Source organism: Molossus molossus, unplaced genomic scaffold (genome assembly GCF_014108415.1).
Source record: "Molossus molossus isolate mMolMol1 unplaced genomic scaffold, mMolMol1.p scaffold_m16_p_18, whole genome shotgun sequence".
NCBI lineage: Eukaryota > Metazoa > Chordata > Mammalia > Chiroptera > Molossidae > Molossus > Molossus molossus.
The window spans coordinates 55806927-55823685 of record NW_023425353.1 but is presented as its reverse complement, the minus strand read 5'-3'; the positions used below and the strand labels follow the sequence as shown (position 1 = coordinate 55823685).

The 16759-nt window shown below is 41.3% G+C and overlaps 2 protein-coding genes across 3 annotated transcripts in view; one reads left to right on the top strand and one right to left on the bottom strand.

Annotated features, from left to right (window-relative positions):
* Positions 1-7259, bottom strand: part of MLH1 (mutL homolog 1) — a 38860-nt gene extending 31601 nt beyond the window's left edge. Inside the window, exons 1-5 of one of the 2 annotated variants that reach the window (XM_036266561.1) lie at positions 7094-7259; positions 5135-5225; positions 3207-3305; positions 2095-2168; positions 228-300 (exon numbers count right to left, since the gene is read on the bottom strand). In XM_036266561.1, coding sequence (XP_036122454.1) covers positions 228-300; positions 2095-2168; positions 3207-3305; positions 5135-5225; positions 7094-7209 — 453 coding nt within the window. In that variant the 5' untranslated portion in view covers positions 7210-7259. The remainder of the gene's footprint in view (positions 1-227; positions 301-2094; positions 2169-3206; positions 3306-5134; positions 5226-7093) is intronic. The other variant, XM_036266562.1, reaches the window with a different exon arrangement.
* Positions 7260-7356: 97 nt separating this feature from the next.
* On the top strand, positions 7357-14266 carry EPM2AIP1 (EPM2A interacting protein 1). Its single transcript, XM_036267185.1, has 2 exons — positions 7357-12154; positions 13941-14266. The coding sequence occupies exon 1, from the start codon at positions 7673-7675 to the stop codon at positions 9497-9499; it is 1827 nt and encodes a 608-aa protein (XP_036123078.1). The 5' UTR covers positions 7357-7672; the 3' UTR covers positions 9500-12154; positions 13941-14266.
* The last annotated feature ends 2493 nt before the right edge of the window (positions 14267-16759 follow it).

Below are 16759 nucleotides of genomic sequence, written 5' to 3'. Positions count from 1 at the left end.
CTATTGATTTCTGCCATCCCAATAAAAGAATCTTCCAGCTTCTTAAAAAAGATGAGGCGATGAACAAAAGCCAATAATTTCTCTTGCATAGAGGGTGATATCTTGTGGTTTCTATTAACTGGCAGAGATTCATTTTACTGTTATTTTGAAAGTTCGGAGACAATGTTATTTCAATATTTATACAAAGCTCCTTTTCAACAATTTACCCTCCCAAGTCCCATTCTCACCGTGATCTGGGTCCCCTGGTTGCCTGCGCATGGCTTAGGAGGCGCTTTCAGCTTTCCGTCTGAGTAAGTTGCTCTACTCAGAAAATATAAGAGGTTATAAATCTCCAATAGAAGCAGCTTACTTACTTACCCAAAGGATAAAAAAAGAACATTATACCAACAATACATTAAAATACAGCCATGTTACATATTATCTTTTTTTTTTTTTTTTATCCTCACCCAAGGACATTTTTCCATTCTTTGTTCAGACAGAGTGGGAGGGAGAGAGAGAGAGAGGGAAACATCGATGTGAAAGGGACACATTGAGTGGCCACCACTCGCACGACCAACCAGGGCCAAGGACAAACTGCAACTGAGGTACATGCCCTTAGTGGGAACCGAACCCGGGTCTCTCTGGACTGCAGGCCAGCGCTCTAATCACTGAGCCAAACTGGCCAGGGCTTACATATTATCTTAATTATCATTTCCTTCTTTATTTTTCCACTACTTCTATAACCATTCCAATTGGATACCCCTGAAAAATATATATATATGTGTGTGTGTGTGTATACATATATATACACACACATATCCTTGTCCTTCTAGCATATGTTGCTTTTTAGTTCTTGAGTTTTGAGCTACAAAGAACAGTTTTGCCAGTGCCTAAGATGACAGTGAAATTTTTTCAATAATTCTACAATCATGTATTGAGGGGCTACCATGTATCAGACCTACAGAGGTAACAAAGAAAGGCCTTAGAAAGCTCCTGATCTAGTGAGGGCATAGTCTTTTACCAAAGTGGAGAACAATGGGCTAAGTGATCTAGAGAAGGGAACAGTCAGCCTGGGGTGAGAGTGGAGGTAGGGGAAAGTCACAGAAGAGGTGACAATTCATCTGGCCTCTATGGAGGAATAAGTTTCAGGTGGAGAGGGCAGGGAAGATCACTCAGGAAGAGAAAAATATAAACAAAAGCACAGAGGCTTTAGAAAACATGACAGCTGGGATGAGTGGAGAGAGGAGGCTGAAAGGTGGACTGAGAATATACTAGGAGGGTGGCCGACTGCTATGATGAAGGGATTTCATCCCGCCTAGGAAAGGGAGTCACTAGAGATCCCAAGCAGGGGCAAGATATGATCCCAGAAGTGAAGACATGGGAAGTGTCCCAGGCTATTTAGGACATTACCTCCCAAATGCCCCCCCGTTTGGTGCGAAGAGATTCTAATCATATCAGCCCACCCAGCTCCTAGGGCAGTTATAATTCAGAGTCGAACTCCTAGCATCAGTGCCTCTAGCATCTGAAATGCTCCACGTTCCACTACTTCACACATTTGTCTGTTCAAGGCACTGAGAAACAGGCTGAACTGCACACTAGTGAATGGCCAGTGCTTATACAAACAAAGATGTGATTTTGGTTCTTTGAGCCCTGTTTTTTGTTCTGTTCCATGGCCGTTCATCAGCCTCTAGAAACTGTGCCAGCACTACAGATGGTCAGTGGCCACCCATGAGAAGGCGTGCCAGCACAGGCATGCCCACGTGGCAGGGAGCTGGTGGCTCACGAGCCAGCTGAGGAACTGAGATCTCCAGGACCCCAGCCACAGTCCTGTGATCAGTTCAAAGTGATACCCTACCAGAATATCTCTGTGTAACAGACACCTTACTAGACATTTATAATATGTCACATCTTATATTTTAAGAATCCATGAAATAAGACTATTCCCTAATAACTTTCCCTGTAGATTATCACCTCTTCCAAAGGCAAGTGAAAAAATTTACCCAAGAGCCCCGCCAGAAAAGGTAACACTGGTGTTTAAATAGGATTACTTTGAGATGCAGACATAAAGCACCTTTCTGGATGAATCTACATGAATGAAAGAAGACAGTGCTATACCTGTATGCACACTTTCCATCAGCTGTTTTGGTTGTAATAGTAACATGAGCCACGTGGCTTATGCTGGCCAAAGCCTAGGAAGAAAAGGAAACAGAATGAAAAAACAATTCACTGCTGAGTCAACCCAGTCACATTCTTAAGAGAAAGGTCATCTAAACTGCCTCTTCCGTTAAGAGAAAGGTCATCTAAACTGCCTCTTCCGTTTTGTATTAACAAATGGCAAAAAGGAGCACTTTGTTTACTCACTTTGATAATATGTTTTAAAAATAAAGGCGCACCCTGGCCAGTTTGGCTCAGCAGTTAGCGCGTTGGCCTGCCGTCCAGAGAGACCCGGGTTCAGTCCCCGCTAAGGGCGCACAAGTGACAGCCACTCGATGTATCCCTTTCACGTCGATGTTTCTCTCTCTCTTCCTTTCTCTCCCTCCCACTCTATCTGAACAAAAAGTGGAAAAATGTCCTCGGGTGAGGATAAAAAATAAATAAATAAATAAAATAAAGGAGGACATCAAATTGATTCTGTAGCATAATCAGTAAAACAAGGGGGAAATATATTAAAAAGTATAAAAGGAAACACACCAAAGAATTAATGTATAAATAGCAATTCTGTTTAGATCTAGAGTTACAGGCATGTTAAATATTCTCATATGGCTCTTAAATCTCTTTTGATCTACAGATGCCTGCTCCCCTCTCTACTTCTTTCTCCCCTTGCAGTTTATCTGTTGAAGGAAACACGTCTTTTCTCAGTTTCCCAATCTCAGTATCATTTACCATGCTTCCTTGCCCCCTATATTTTCTGTACATTGGTACTTAGATTTAACTATTGATCAGAGTCGCATTTAATATTTAATATTTGGACAAGAATCTTTTATAGGTGGTGGTGTGTTCTTCCATCAAGAGACACATAATGTTGTGGGGGTTCTCTATAGATAAAGTTTATGGTATATTAAGTATTTATAAACAAGTCTCAGTCTTGGCAAATTGAATTTAAGTCTATTTAGATTTATATTTATTTAACAAGTAAAAAGTATCATATTTTATTTATTTGTTGAGAAACATGCTGAAAATGGCATCATTGGAGGGTATTTCACACATTTATTTAACCCTTAGCTTACCTCACCCCGAAAGCCATAGGTAGAAATACTAGCTAAATCCTCAAAGGACTGCAGTTTACTTGTAGTGAATCTCTCACACACAATATCCAGATCTTCTTTCTAGAAGATACCAAAAAAAAGTAAATAATTATGTTACTGATTGTTTTCCAAATCTTTTTGAATTTCCCTTTTCTTGAATAAATCCAAGAAGAAATATTTCTTAGGAGAAGTTTTCAAATTAGCAGTAACTTGCTCACTTGGTACCCAGAATCCCACACTGACCTGGTGCTTCTTCCTCCTCACGTGTCTCATTTCTGTCTCATCTCCCCTGACAGTAGAGTAACCCAGGATGTCACCCTTAGATCTCTTCTCTACCTGTACACGCTCTCTTGATGATCTCATCCAGTCTCATGGATTTTATAAAAATTATTAGAAAAACTTCAGTAAAAATCTAGATACATTTTACGGATACATTTAACAGTAGTAAAATACACGGAATAGTCCTGGCTGGTTTAGCTCAGTGATTAGAGTGTTGGCCTGTGGACCAAAGATTCCGGGTTCTATTCCCAGTCAAGCACATGTACCTTGGTTGCAGGTTTGATCCCCGGCCTAGTGGGGGTCATGTGGGAGGCAACAAATTGAGGTTTCTCTCTCACATTAATGTATCTCTCTTTCTCTTTCTCCTCCTTCCTCCCTCCCTCCCACTCTATCTAAAAAAAAGAAAGAAAGAAAAATCAATGGAAAAATATCCTCGAGTGAGAATTAAAAAAAATATATATATATAAAATATATATATATATATTTTAATTTCTTGAATTATTATAACATTTTCCACAGTGGCTGCACTATTTTACATTCCTACCAATAATGCACAAAGGTTCCAATTTTTCAACATCTTGCCAATACTTTGTTTTGTTTCTTCCTCCCGCCCTTTCTCTCTCTCTCTCTATTTATTTATGCCATCCTAATGCATGTCAAGTGGTGTCTCACTGGTTTTTATTCATATTTCCCTAATTAGTGCTGTTGAGCATCTTTTCATGAGTCTCATGGCATTTAATACCATTAAAATACAATACAGTAAGTTTTATCTCCAGCTCAAACCTCTAACCACACTCCAGACTCACACAAGTATCCAACTAAAAGGCACCTTCAGTTTATCATACCCTCAAGAGAATTTCTGATCTTCCCCCAAAGCCACTTCTTCCCGTCTTTCCCATCAGTGAATAGCAACTTTTTTCCATTTGTATACCTTGAAATCATTCTTGACTCCTTTTCTCCCACACCCTACATCAGCAAATTCTGAGACCTTCATCTACATAATCAACCCAGAATCTCACTGCTTCTTACATTCTACTGCAACCTAACTGATCCAAGGCACCGTCACCCCTCCCCCAGATTGCTACAAGAGCCTCCTCACTGCTTCTGTCCTATCCCACTACAGTCTATTTTCCACACTGTAGACAAAGGGTTCTTATAAAACTCACTAAACCATGCCATCTCTTGGCTCAAAACCCTCTAATAGCCTCCCACCTCATTCACAGTAAAAGCCAAAGATTTCACGATGACCCACAAGGTGCGACATGATCAGTCTGCTTATCTTCCAGATCTCATCTCCTGTTCCAGACACACTGGCCTCCTTGCTGATCCTTAAACATGTCAGCATGCTTCCATTTCATGGTTTTTGCATGTATTGCAAAATCCATGTTTTCTTTGCCCAGAACGCTCATCCTCATTCCTCCACCTCCTTATTCCCCTGCACAGTGCCCAGTATAGAATAGGAACTCAGTAAAGGAACTCAGTAAACATATATTGTTGGTGCTGAATTTTTCAGTCAAACAATCCTATTCACAAAAGCCCAGAGTTTCCAGAACAGGGAAAGGTTCTGCTACTTCCTGCCGATGCATCACACAGAGCGCACACACATCCTGCTCCTTTGAGGTTTTACATACCCTGATCCCGGTGCCATTGTCTTGGATCTGAATCAGCTTCAGGCCTCCCTCTTTTACTACCACTTGAATACTTGTGGATTTTGCATCTAAACTGGCAAATCAAACAGAAAATAAAATATATCAGTCTGTAACTACCCGAACGCACAAATTTTAATATGAACCAAGGGATAAAAACAAAATCCAAATAAATATAAGACTGATTAATGTTTTTCTTTTGTTTTACAGGCTCTGTGATTACTGTTATGTTTAGAGAAAGGGATGAGAAGAACAGAAAGGGCCAACCATCATTTCCGATACGATATTCACCACTACTTCTGTTCCTCTAGGGAAGAAAGTGAAGTTACAAGTAGGTCTTTTTAGCACATGCCTTTTTCTTACCCTCTTCTCTACTTATTCAACCATCGGTTACTCGAATTTTATTCAGCCTCAGGTTCCTAAATGAGTCTAATAAAATATCATTAAAGGTTTTAAATATTTTTCTCTACTCTCCTTTTCTTTAAGAAAATATATTTATGCCGGAGGAAAGAAAAATTGGCAATGCAGAAAGTTTTTAAGCAGCTAACAAATCTTTTGTACCTTTAAAGAAGAGCCTATGAGCACAGAGCATCTGCTAGAGAAGATAAATTCAGGCTGGTACTGTGTGAACAAGAGAAGTTATGGACTCCTCATACAGAAAATTCTTTATTTAGAAATAAGACAATAAATTACTTAACTACTAAAGACCTTTCTCAGGAGCCCCTGAGTTGAAATTGTTTAACCATCTTGACTTAGATATTAAAAAGAGCATAACTGGATCCATACAAAGTCTCTGCTTATAGAATTGAGTATAAGCCACTGCACTAATGTTTAGTTCTGTTGCACAGGATTCTGACACAGTACAGTAATAGGTCCAAAGTGTTCTGTTAATTCTAACACTGTGGAAACAAGTCAGCCTTTATAAATTGTGTAAGTCAAGTCAAAATGAGAAACCCTTCCTAGGTTCCCTGTTCCTTCTATTGTCTACTTTCTAATTCTCTGCCTTTCCTTTGGTAGCCCTTTCTGATCCACTGTTCTTTCAGTCCCGCTATCTGGAATGGTTTACGTTTTCGCAATAAATCCCTTTACAAATGTACCCTTCTTTGCTGGGGCATTTTTTTTTTTCTTTTAAGTTATGTATCTTATTAACATAAACTAACTTTAATATAAAGGATCTTACACAATGTTTAGGTACATTACGAGCATGTCTTTTTTGAGGTTTACAATTTACACCACCTTTCTTTCCACGTTTTAAACGCTGGTTCACATTCCTAAGCTTCAGAATCCAAAGAATACCCCATAAAACCTGGTATCTTCAAAGTGCCCCTCCCCCAAAAGTAAAGGGCAGGAGAACGCTACGTGGGATATTAATTTGGCAGTAGGAAAATCACAAACCCACAGAAAGATCATCGACCTGACCTAAAATCTCGACTATTTATTTATAATACTCAAAATGTGGACGTAAACAATAATGCTTGGGGAGGCGGGATAGGGAGGAGGGTGTCTGAGGGGAAAAGTGAGAAACATCCGGAACAAAAATAAATAAATAAAAAATTCAAAATGAATTGTACTCTTGAAGGTGCATAATTTCTTGGAATAAGCATGTAACTGATGAAGGATGAACGGAAATTTTTTTCCCCTGCCAAAAATTTTTATACATTTAAAAATTTGCATATATATATTTTTGAAGTATTTCCTTAATGGCACCATTAAAATAATACTGCGTAGCCCTCTGCGTGCGCCCCCCACAATCCTAAAAAGTCTCGCGACAGCGCCGGAGAAGCGAGAAGGCAAGACCCCAAAGTCTCCACCGCTGTGGGCATGCGCTGTACACGCCTCCGCTTGGGCAGGGAGGCGTGAAGGCGGAGGCGTGTCGGCGCCATCCCGAGGAGCTGCCTGTTAAGTCGTAGCTTCTAAGGAAGCCCAGCTCGACTCCCTCCGTACCAGTTCTCAATCATCTCCTTGATGGCATTAGCCGGCCGCTGGATAACCTCCCCCGCCGCGATGCGGTTCACCACTGTCTCGTCCAGCCGCCGAATAACGCCCGCTACAGGAGACATTTTGGCGCCAGAGGAGTCCAGGCCCCGTCGAGACGCTCACTGGCCGTGCCGTCAGCCAATTACTACAGTGCTTCGTGCTTACGTCATTCCCTTAACTTTGTTTACGCCGTCCCGCCCCCTACCCTACCCCTTCCTGCGGCAGCGCCGCTTCCGAGCCCGGGGGCTATTAATTGGGCAGCTTGAATGCCAGTCAAGTTTCTTAGGCCCCTGGATTCCTGGGTCTCTTCGACCCCCCACCTAAAGCAGCTTCAGCCCACTAGCCAGGAGGATTTGCGCTTGCGCGATAGAAATCACTGTCCACTCCTCCGGCCAATAGGAACGGAGATGCCCTAGCGGGAAGTTGGTGTCGCGCTGCTGGGGTGATCTGGCGCAGAGCGTAGGTGGTGGTTGGCGTTTGCTCCTGCTCCCCCTCTCTCTTTGCAGCCGCCGGGAGATCTTCCCTGCTCCTCTAGCCTCCGGAATAATGTGGATGACACCCAAGAGAAGCAAAATGGACGTCGAGGAGTCTCGGGGGTTCCGGCCTGAGTGGACCCAGCGTTATTTGGTGGTGGAGCCTCCGGAGGGCGAAGGGGCCCTGTGCCTGGTCTGCGCCCACCTCGTCGTATCCACCTGCGAACGCGACGTCAGGCGCCACTACGAGGCCGAGCACCGGTACTACCAGCGGTATGTGGAGGAGGGCGAGCGCGCGGCCCTGGTGGAGCGTCTGCGGCAGGGCGACTTGCCCGAGATCGTCCCGCCCACTGCCGAGGAGAGAGCTGCTCGCGCAGGCCTCGGGATCGCCCGCCTCTTGGCCCTGAAGGGTCGCGGCTGGAGTGAGGGGGACTTTGTATACCAGTGCATGGAAGTGATGCTGACTGATGTACTGCCGGATCACGTAGGCGTTTTGGGTGGCATTGATTTATCTCCAGAAACCACCCGGCAGAGGGTCCTGAACATTAACGAGAATCTACGCAGTCAGCTTTTTAACCGAGCCAAGGACTTTAAAGCCTATTCGCTTGCCTTGGACGACCAGGCTTTTGTGGCCTATGAGAACTACCTCCTGGTCTTTGTCCGCGGCGTGGACCAGGATTTGGAGGTGCAAGAGGAGCTTCTGACCATAATCAACCTGACTAATCACTTCAGTGTTGGTGCTCTCATGGCGGCAATCCTTGAGGCTCTGCAGACAGCAGGGCTAAGCTTGCAGCGAATGGTTGGACTAACCACTACCCACACTCTGAGGATGATTGGTGAGAACTCAGGACTGGTGTCATACATGAGAGAAAAGGCTGTAAGCCCCAACTGTTGGAATGTCATCCATTATTCCGGATTCCTTCACTTGGAACTGTTGAGCTCCTACGATGTAGATATTAATCAGGTCATAAGTACCGTATCTGAATGGATACTTTTGATTAAGACAAGAGGCATTAGGCGACCCGAATTTCAGGCCTTACTAACTTCATCTGAAGCAGAACATGGCGAAAGAGTTAATGGACGATGTCTGAACAATTGGCTTAGAAGAGGGAAAACTTTAAAACAAATATTTTTATTAAGGAAAGAGATAGAAGCATTCTTGGCTTCAGTAGGGGCAACAACAGTCCATTTCACAGACCAACAATGGCTTTGTGACTTTGGCTTTGTAGTGGATATTATGAACCACCTTCGAGAACTCAGTGAACTATTGCGATTCAATAGAGTCTTTGCTGCTACTGCCTTTGACCACATTTGTACCTTTGAAGCTAAGCTGAATTTACTGCAGAGACATATTGAGGAAAAAAACCTAACACATTTTGCTGCCTTGAGAGAAATCGTTGATGAGCTTAAACAGCATATTAAAGAAGAAGAAAAAATACTTGATCCTGGTAGGTATAAAGTGGTGATCTGTCGTCTGCAAAAAGACTTTGATAGACATTTCAAGGACCTCAAGTTCATTAAAAAGGACTTAGAACTGTTTGCAAACCCATTTAACTTTAAACCTGAATATGCACCGATTTCAGTAAGGGTGGAGCTAACAAAACTTCAGGCAAATACTGACCTTTGGGATGAATACAGAAACAAAGACTTGGGGCAGTTCTATGCTGGATTGTCTGCTGAATCTTACCCGATTATCAAAGGGGTTGCCTGTAAAGTGGCATCCTTGTTTGATAGTAGCGAAATCTGTGAAAAAGCTTTTTCATATTTGGTTAGAAACCAACACACTTTGAGCCAGCCATTGACAGATGAGCATCTCCACGCCCTGTTTAGGATTGCCACAACTGAAATAGAGCCACATTGGGATGCTCTTGTGAGAGCAAGAAATCAGCCTAATCCATAAGCTTTCACAGTAGTACCTTGAAATCCTCAGCAAGAATCCAGTTCTAAAAGCAAAAGTTTGATTTTTCAAGTTTACTCATTTGGATTGTGAGAAGACACCAAGTTTATTCATTCAAATTGATCACAAATCAGATTCTTCTGACAGATTTTTTTTTTTTTTCATCTCAAGAGTCAGCATGGGACTGAAACATGCAAACACCTCTTCAAATTTAATGACAGTCATTGTCTTTTGCTTTTATGATACAATTGTTTTTAAAGAAGTTTCGTACCGATGATTTGAGTTGAATTGGAAGTCTGTTTTTAAGGTGTTTCAAAGAAATTTTAGGTTTTATTTTAATGTAATGTTAAAATTCTGATGCATATAGTCTGAAATTATCAACTCTTTAAATGTATGTTTGAGCCAATTTGCAGAAACTCACATAGCAAGTTCAGAAGTTTCTGAAAAGGAAGAACATATTCAGTGGAGGTACTTTGTCTATTAAAACGTTTGAATTTTTTTAAACATATTTGTAAGTCTGAGGTAAATATTGAGAGATTTACCTCCCTCTCACCCCCTCCCTATCCATCCCAGAGATAATGATGTTACTAATAGAGGAAATAATCAAATAAAATTTTAGGAGCAAGAATTATTTTCAAATTGCTGGTTAGAAGGCTTCCTGCAATTTGGAGATCACACTAACCAATTATTGGAGGTTCCCCCTGAATTTTTCACAATTGGGTGCTGTTTTACCAGCTCGCCTATTAAAGGACTATGGTAAGTATAGAATCTTTTTTTTTTTTTTTTTGATACGTACCCCTAGCGGGAACCGAACCCAGGACTCTGGTCCACAGGCCGATGCTCCAACCGCTGAGCCAAACCGGCCAGGTCAGTATAGAATCTTAATGCTTGCCCATTAGTAATGCTTTTTTCTATTGTAGACAAATGTTTGGCCCTGTCAAAAAGGATGAAGCAGAAAGATTTTTGCACTCCAGGATCAGGAGGTGTAAGATACTTTAGCTTCTTTGTCCTATCTGCGTGGGTGTTACTGCTTTATAAAGAAAGTCCTGCTTAAAAGAAACTATTTTATAGTGATATAATATCAGATTTCATTATCTGCTGGAAGTGGATTTATTAGAGAATTTGAAACTGCCCCCTCACATTCTGTATTTAAGACAGTGCACAAGTAGAAGTATTTAACTCAAGAAGCAGCTTTATTTGGATTGTAGGAATTTCATATTTCTAGTGAGCCATCTGCTTTGTGCTAAAACAAATTTTTGAACTTATGTTAACCATGAAAAGGAAGTCATACAGTAAAGCCAAATATGTAAAATGACTTAAAAACAGGACCCAGTTTATTAATCCTCTCGAGTACAATTTGAAAACGTGTGCTAAAGTCCTGACTTAACTATTGCTACACATTATTCTATAGTCGTTAGTCCAGTAAATTCAAGGAACCAGGATACAACCAAGAATTTAGAAGGAACTGATGCCTCAGCAATCAAAATAGTGCCATATGAACCCAAGAACCAACATGTGTCAGTGGTTCTCACCCAGAGGCAGTAAACCCTCTTTCCAAAGGATGTTGGGACATACAGGGAATTTTTTTGGTTGTCGCATTTAATGAGGGGGTTCTGCTAGCATTTAAATGCATAGGACAACCTGGCACACTGAGGAACCATCCCTGTCAAAGTGCCAGCAGACCTCCTAGTGAACGTTATTTTATTTTGAGGGACAGGGAAAATTACCGGTAGAAGTAAAATTAGAAGGGCACGTTGGGTAACCTGACAGTTCTTGATAAGGGAGACTAATTCCAACATTTTGAATTTGGCTGGTAAGGTAAAGGCCTTGACATGTTCACAGTAGCATTTATAAATCAGTCATTGCTATTGAAGCAGATTAAAGGACTCTATTCAAATTCATTAGGGGCAGAAAAGCAAGTGTTAACAATAAGATACTTTCCAAGAATGGTCAAGTTGAGATTTTGATAAACGGGGAGTAGGCTTACATTTTTGGAAAAACAATACAGTGAAAATCCAGCCAAACAAAAAAATCTACCGGTAATTTCCCAGTAGTTTGGAGTATTCCCTTTCATGGCAAGTGCTTTATTGAAAGAATGATTGGAAAACCTGAAAGCTGCTTCTGCTTTCTAACTGGTTCCTCAAATATTGAAGTCTTGTACATTTTGTGAAGTTCTAGTATATATTTTGCTTACGGTAATAAAATTAGTTTGCATCATATAGTCATTGAGTGGGTGGGGAGGGGAAATGTAAGCCAAGGATTTTAAATTGACCTGAAGTAATAGAGAATTTGCTATAAATTAGTCTTGTTTGTAAAAGAAAAATGTGTATTTTACTGTTTTCTGTATTAAGTAATTCTGTAACTGCATGGCAGTCTTGTTTTTTTAAATATTTTTTTATAAAGTAGTTGTTACTGGTCCTGTTGTATCAGTGAATATAGTTAAAAATAAGTACTATTTTTTAAAAAACCAACTCATGTCTCTATATTTCCCATTCCTACTAGTTTTCTTTAAAAATATGCCTGTATTCCCGTTCTCCCATACTGCCACTCAAACTGCTCTACCAAGCACATAAAGTGAGTATTCTTACCCTCTGATGCCACCGACCGCTCTCCTTGAAATAGATGTTTGCTTTGGCTTCGGGGAGATACCATCTCCAGGTATGCTTTCTCAGTTTTCTTTGCAGGTACCTCTTTCCTTAAATATCTGTGTTCTTGGGATAGTTAAGTTTTGTGTTAGACTATCTTATTCCACATCATCTCCTTAGCTGATCCCATCTCCTTTCATTGGCTTCAGTTACCACTTGTATGCAAATGACTCCCAAATTTATATCCTTTCTAGTTTGTAATTCATGTATCTAACTGCTAACTTAAGTCCATTTTGCTGTCTCATAGGCACCGCAGCATGTTATTAATCTGGCCCCTAAACCTACTTCTGTCGTGTTCCCTTTTGGTAAATGGCATTGCCACTACCAACCATTCAGTTGCCCTTGCCTCAGCCAAAACCTGAGTTATTCATGACTTCCCTCTTCATACATCATACCATTCACAAAGTCCCTGTCTAAATTTTTCTTAATTCTCCAGCGCTACTATTCTAATTGAGGCCATCAGTCTACTGAAATGATTCATTAGTCTCCCTTTCTCTGGTTTTGGTCCCTTTGCACGCTGCAGCCAGATTGTTCCAAAAGACTATCTGGACACTGCTTCCAACATTGCTTTTAGGGTAAGCTACAATTCTATTCATCTTTCAGGTCTCACTTTATATACCACATCCTCTAGGAAGCCTTCATTGATGCCCGCTAGACTAGGTGCCCCTACTGCTCCCTAAATACCCTTTTTTTTTTTTTCCATACACTTAGCACACTTTATTGTTACTTGTTATTAATCACTACTAGACTGTAAGCTTTATAAGGGCAGGGACCTTATGCCTTGCTCACTGTATATCTGTAGTAGCACAATGCTTGGTGTCTCAATAAATGTTTGGATGAATAAATGTTTGTGTAGTGTTTTACAGTCTTTGAGGCCCTTTCACAGTCTCATTTGACCTTCACCGTGGTCCTGTCTTAGACTGCTTACTGTGTAATTGTTATCTACACATTACAAATTAAGGAATGAAACTAAGTTCATGACTAGGGAGCTCACTGTATTCTCAGAATGTAGATCAGTGCTTGGCATGTGGCTCAAATAGTTATGTGAATGTTGTTGGGAAAACAAAGAGATTGCAGTTTGCCCTAGTAAACATAAGTAGTAAAGCCAGGATTCAAACCCAGGTATACTCACATAAGTCCACTGTATAATATTAAGTCATTATCTCCTTGATATAGGTCTTAACTTTTTTTTTCTTTATTGATGTTAGAGAGGTGGGGAGGGGGGAGAACATCGATTGGCCGCCTCCTATATGCCCTACACTGAGGAGTGGGCCCACAGCCTGGGCATGTGCCCTGACTGGGAATCGAATCAGTGGCCTCTTGGTGTGTGAGTCAATGCTCAACCACTGAGCCAAACTGGCCAGACTAGGTCTTGTCTTTTTACAACATTTCTAAAGGAGCCCTGGCCGGTTTGGCTCAGCGGGTTAGAGCGGTGGCCTGCGGTCCAGAGAGACCCAGGTTCTGTTCCCGCTAAGGGCACGTGCCTCGGTTGCAGTTTGTCCCCGGCCCTGGTTGGGTCGTGCGCGTGGCAACCACTCGATGTGTCCCTTTCACGTTGATGTTTCTCTGTCTCCCTCCCACTCTTATCTGAACAACAACAACACAAATTTCTAAAGGAATCTGGATGAAAAATACTGAACAACTATGTAGTGGACTAAAACAATATGTACTTCAGTATAAGGTTACATTTGATATCAGAAAAAGATAATGCTACTTAAGAGTTAATATCCATTTTCCTTTTGTAAGCATCAACCCTAGGAGAAAATGGCATGCTGTTTACTGGCTATTTTTCTTTACAGACAATTTCTGGCTCTTCTGGAATTTCAAAGTAAGTAAATTTAACAAAATATTAGAGGAATGACTCAGTCAGCCCTCCTGGTCACTTAATATTTTGTTCACTTGCTTTCCTACCTGCTGACTGACTTGTCACCTACCCAATGAACTTGACTCAAATGTGACATCTAGCCAACACACTTCTTAGATGTTCTCTTTGGTTTCTTGTTTGCAAGACATTCTGAACTTAATTTCTGTATAACTGGGACTTTCAGACTTCATGGGAGAGCCATACCCTTAGTCTTTTTCCTTGATGCATTCTGTCCAATTTAAGGGATTAATTAGTGTTACACTTTTAGTTGGATTTTAATGTGAAGTACATTAACTTTTTCAGAGATCTCGACGGTAGGTATGGTAATCATCCAGTGACTTCACCCTTGCTGCAAAGCTGGGTTTTACTCAACCTTTGGATTAAAGCATTTCTCATTTTTATCTTATAATTGAGAAGTGGCCTCATCCTACTCAGTAGGTAATTGAATTTGTTTACGCTGTCTAATTCCTTGGGTTTCTGCTTGCAAATTGATGAATTCTATTCTGAGTTCATCTCTGTCCTATTCATTTTGTCAAATGCAGCCAATAGCAGCCATAACATACTTTGTTTTCTTTTTTCCTTTGGTAAAGGGTATGTTATTGGCCTTGCAGCTTCTCTCAAGGGATAGTTTCACCCGGCTATAACCTGAATTGCCCCTGCATAAGTTATTTCTTCCATGCTCCAATAGCAGTGTTCCACATGCTTGCCAGCTAAGCCAGTGTTCAGTATTTTAGGTTTTTTTTTTTTTTTATCCTCTCCTAAGGACTTTTTTTTTTTGCATTTATCTTTAGAGCGGGAGGGAGAGAGAGAAACATCGATGTGAGAGAGACACATCGACTGGTTGCCACCCACACAACCCCAACCTGGGCCGGGGACAAACTGCAACCAAGGTACGTGCCCTTAGCGGGAACCGAACCCAGGACTCTCTAGTCCGCGGGCTGACGTTCTAACCACTGAGCCAAACCAGCCAGGGTTACGTTTGTTTTTTTTTTTTTTTAAAAACAACCAGTTTCTGTATCACGATGGGGTAGGTTGCCATATGGTAACAACCACAAAATTTCAATGTCTCATACAATGTCTCACTTGGGCAGGGACTTTGCACTAGGTCAGTGGTTAAGCACAAGCAAAATCTATCCTGCTGCTTGTTTCTGTAAGTTTTATTGGAAGACAGCCTTGTCCATTTACTTGTGTATTGTCTATGGCTGCTTTTGCTCTACAGTGGCAGAGTTTGAGCACTTGTGACAGTGTATGGCCCACAAAATCTAAATATGAACCATATGACCCTTTATTGACAGTGTTAATTGAGCCCTGCTTTAAGTTGTCTTTGTGAGACTCAGGCCAACAAAGGGGGATCCATGTAGGGTGTGACTGCTCATTCAGGGGAAATGAAAATAATATGGCAAATCACTCATAGGCCCTAAAGCACGTTCAATGGCCAAAGTAAATCACATGACCACATCACAGTTCAAGGAATATAATCCCTCCATGTGCCTGGAAGGAAAACCAGAATTATTTGGAAGACAACACTACTGAATAACATAGTTACATCTCTCCATTTATATAATTTTCTTCAAAATACACTTTAAAAATCCTCACCCAAGGATATGTTGAGAGAGAGAGAAACATGGATCAGTTGCCTTCCATAGGGGTCCCAGCTGGGATCGAACTCCCAACTTAGGTATGTGTTCTGACCAGGAATCAAACCCAAAGCCTTTTGGTGTACGGGAGATTGCTCCAACCAACTGAGCCACTCAGCCAGAGCCAAAATATTTTCTTATTGAGGTAAACCATTCAGTAAAGTATGTAAAAATTAAGTGTATGCCACAGTGGATATTTATATACACCTTCCACTTCACCCAAATCAAGATATTGAACATTTCTAATATCCCAATAGGTGCTCTTATGCCCCTCCCCCCTACAGATAACCACTGTTCTCACCTTGATCTCCATGGATTACTTTTGTCTGCTTTAAAACCTAATGTATGCCCTGGCCGGTTTGGCTCAGTGGTTAGAGCGTCGGCCTGCGGTCCTGAGAGACCCGGGTTCAGTTCCCGCTAAGGGAATATACCTCGGTTGCAGTTTGTCCCCGGCCCTGGTCGATTGTGCGGGTGGCAGCCACTCGATGTGTTCCTTTCACATCGATGTTTCTCTCTCTCTCTCTGTTCTTCTCTCTCCCTCCCACTCTACCTGAACAAAAAATGGAAAAATGTCCTCCGGTGAGGATAAAAAATAAATAAATAAAATAAAACCTAATGTATGCCCAGCCGTTGTGGCTCAGTGGTTGAGCATCAACCCACGCACCAAGAGATCGCTAGTTCGATTCCTGGTTAGGGCACATCTTGGGATGTGGGCTCAATCCCTAGCAGGGGGTGTGCAGAGGGCAGCTGATGTTTCTCATCGACGTTTCTCCCTCTCCCTTCCTCTCTCTCTCTCTATAATTCATAAATTTTTTAAAAAACAACCTAATGTAAATGTCACATATGTACTCTTGTGTCTTGTCTAACATGTCTGTGAGTCATTGTGTTACATGTTGCAGAAGTTCATTTCTTTACTCTTTGTAGTCCCTTGTATGACCAACATAATTTATGAATTCTAGTAATAATGGGAATATTGGTTGTTTCTAGTTTGTGGTTATGAATGAAGTTGCTATGGACATTTTTTGTATCTGTCAGTGAATATGTGCACCTGTTTATCTTGAGATACTCTGGTATACCCTGCTTCCATACTTCCCACACAATAGATTATTCACACAGC